We start from the raw sequence: 2,500 nt of genomic DNA on the forward strand, positions 1-2,500 counted from the left end.
TAAAGAAGTCCTTCATGTGCTCAGAAAAAGGGAAATTTGAACATCCATCACAACATCTGGATAGACTGAGGAAAACCAGGTGACACAACTGAAAGCTCCAGAACAAGTACTCAGTGGTCCTTGGGTGAGTTTAGTCTAAATCAAAGCAGAGGGAAATGAGACTGACTCGGACTCCTCGGTGGCCACCGGACATTTGTACTGAGCCGTGTTGAACAGGCAGATGTCTGCATACTGTCGCACTGTGGAAACACAAATCAATGGATGGATCAATAACACAAAGCTCACAGATCAATAGAGAGAGGACAGGTGCATTCACGTACCTGAGATCTTCATCTTCTTCACAGTCTTGTTGGTGTTATTGGTGACGTGGACATTGACGCTGATTGGCTCTCCGTGGTAATAAATCTGAGAGAGAGAGAGACACATGATTATTATTATTAATATCATAATTGTTTTTATTATTATTCAATTTCAATTCATTTTGTAAAGCCCAAAATCACAAATCACAAATTCTCCTCAGAGGGCTACACAATCTGTACACATCCTCCCGGAACCCTCACATCAGAACAGGGAAAACTTCCCAAAACAACTTTAACGAGGGTGTTATGACTCTGAGTCATAATACAGGATCATACATGCTGTGTGCCTCCCTGCCTGAGGGTGGTGCTGTGTATTGTGACGTTTTCTTTGTGTCCTGTAAATGGCAGGTGATTGGACTGGGGACTGATGAGGCGGGACATCAGAAGGCACCTGTGGAGGCCGGCCGGCTCTCTCTCTTCTCCCCGGCTCCCGACCGGACCGCTGACCACATCCTAGAGCTAACAGTCCATCTGGTGCTCGGGGTGAGCCGCTCTTTTGTTTCCTTTGTTTCCTCCTGTGTTGGGTGGGGAGCTAGGTAAGCTGCCTGTCTTTTGTTTTGTTCAGTTTGGGAGTAGGTCAGGTGGTGGATTAAGAAAGATTGTTTTGTTTATTGTTTTGGGCCAGGCTCACCCTGACGTATATTACTACCAATGGTGTAAAATAATAAAGATGATGGACTGTATTACAGCATAAATGGTCGTTCTTGGGAGTGTGAGAGAGGGGGGAGACTTTATGTTATGCTGCGTCCAGGTTTCCCGAGACCGGGCGTAACAGGGCAGAAAAGAGGAAGAGGCCTGTGAGAGGGCAACAGAGGAGGATCCTCTATCAGGATGGACAGAAGTGTGATAGATGTCATGTGTACAGAATGAACATGACAACAGAGTTACAACACATTCAATGCATATGACAGAACCACGGCAGGAGGCAGGTCCAGGTATAACCAGGATCCATGATTATTAGTGGTAGTAGTCGTAGTATTGTTGTTAAAATAACATCCATCCATCTTCCTCCTCTTATCCGTGGTCGGGTCGCGGTGGCAGCAGGCCCAGCAGGCTGACCCAGACCTCCCTCTCCCCCCCCAACATGTTCCAGCTCATTGTAGGGGATCCCGAGGCGTTCCCAGGCCAGCTGGGAGATGTAGTCCCTCCAGCGTGTTCTGGGTCTTCCCCGGGTCTCTTCCCAGTTGGACGTGCCTGGAAAACCTCCAGTGGGAGGCGTCCAGGAGGCATCCTGACCAGATGCTGAACCACCTCAGCTGATTCCTTTTGACAAAGGAGTAGCGGCTCGACTCCAAGCTCCTTAATGTTATGTAGTATTGTTACTTACATCTTGCTTACATCTTGTATTGTTACTTACATCCTGCAAAATAGATTTTTAATCTCAATGGGACTACCTGCTTAAATAAAGGTTTAAAAAAAAAAAAAAGATTTTTTATTTTTTTTATTCAAACTTATTCGGTTCGTCATGCGTACCGAACCGTGAGCCTCGTACCGAACGGTTCAATATGAATACGCGTATCGTTACACCCCTAATATACACACACACACACACACACTTAGGAGTTACCTCTTTGTCCAGAGAGGCTTCCAAGTGCAGAGGTTTGTCAGACATCAGAAACTGTCTTGTGGTCTCTGCTGTGGGCTGAGGACCAGGTTTCTCTGGAGCGTACTGAACCTTCCGGATCACCAGACGCACCGAGTTCCTGCAACAAGACACAACGCTGATGATCGTACTGCTACCAGCAGAGAGAGAGAAGGGACAGGATATGTTGGTCTAGTCTGTAGTCTAGACTCATCGACCCTTTACCTGACGGAGGTTAGAATCTAACTCTCTTGATTCTGTCAAACTGCAGCAGACTCACTTTTACCTTTTGTGGATCTTTTCTTCGACATTTTCTGCACAGAAAGCTTTCACCTCGAAGTCGACTCCGCAGGCCTGAAGACACAAGAACATTTAGAACATCGAGAACATTCCACTTGTGTTTTTCAGCTGAGCAGGACGAATGTTTGCTGAGGAGCTGGCAGGTCTTTTACCTTCCCCGTGTCCTCGGGGCCCGGCTGCAGGGTGACGGAGCACGGCAGGTTCAGAGGAATCTGAAAACACATAGTCTTTATCAGAAGATACCAACTAATAACAGTCA

General features: G+C 46.8%; 1 protein-coding gene across 2 annotated transcripts in view; it reads right to left on the reverse strand.

The window, feature by feature from the left end:
- Positions 1 to 2,500, reverse strand: part of arrb1 (arrestin, beta 1) — a gene marked incomplete at its 5' end in the record, with an annotated part of 29,179 nt that overhangs the window by 6,859 nt on the left and 19,820 nt on the right. For both annotated transcript variants that reach the window (XM_079272548.1, XM_079272547.1), the window contains 5 exons: positions 167 to 239; positions 321 to 405; positions 1,927 to 2,062; positions 2,228 to 2,295; positions 2,394 to 2,453. In XM_079272548.1, coding sequence (XP_079128674.1) covers positions 167 to 239; positions 321 to 405; positions 1,927 to 2,062; positions 2,228 to 2,295; positions 2,394 to 2,453 — 422 coding nt within the window. The remainder of the gene's footprint in view (positions 1 to 166; positions 240 to 320; positions 406 to 1,926; positions 2,063 to 2,227; positions 2,296 to 2,393; positions 2,454 to 2,500) is intronic.

Source organism: Melanostigma gelatinosum (assembly GCF_949748355.1).
Source record: "Melanostigma gelatinosum genome assembly, chromosome: 7".
Lineage (NCBI taxonomy): Eukaryota > Metazoa > Chordata > Actinopteri > Perciformes > Zoarcidae > Melanostigma > Melanostigma gelatinosum.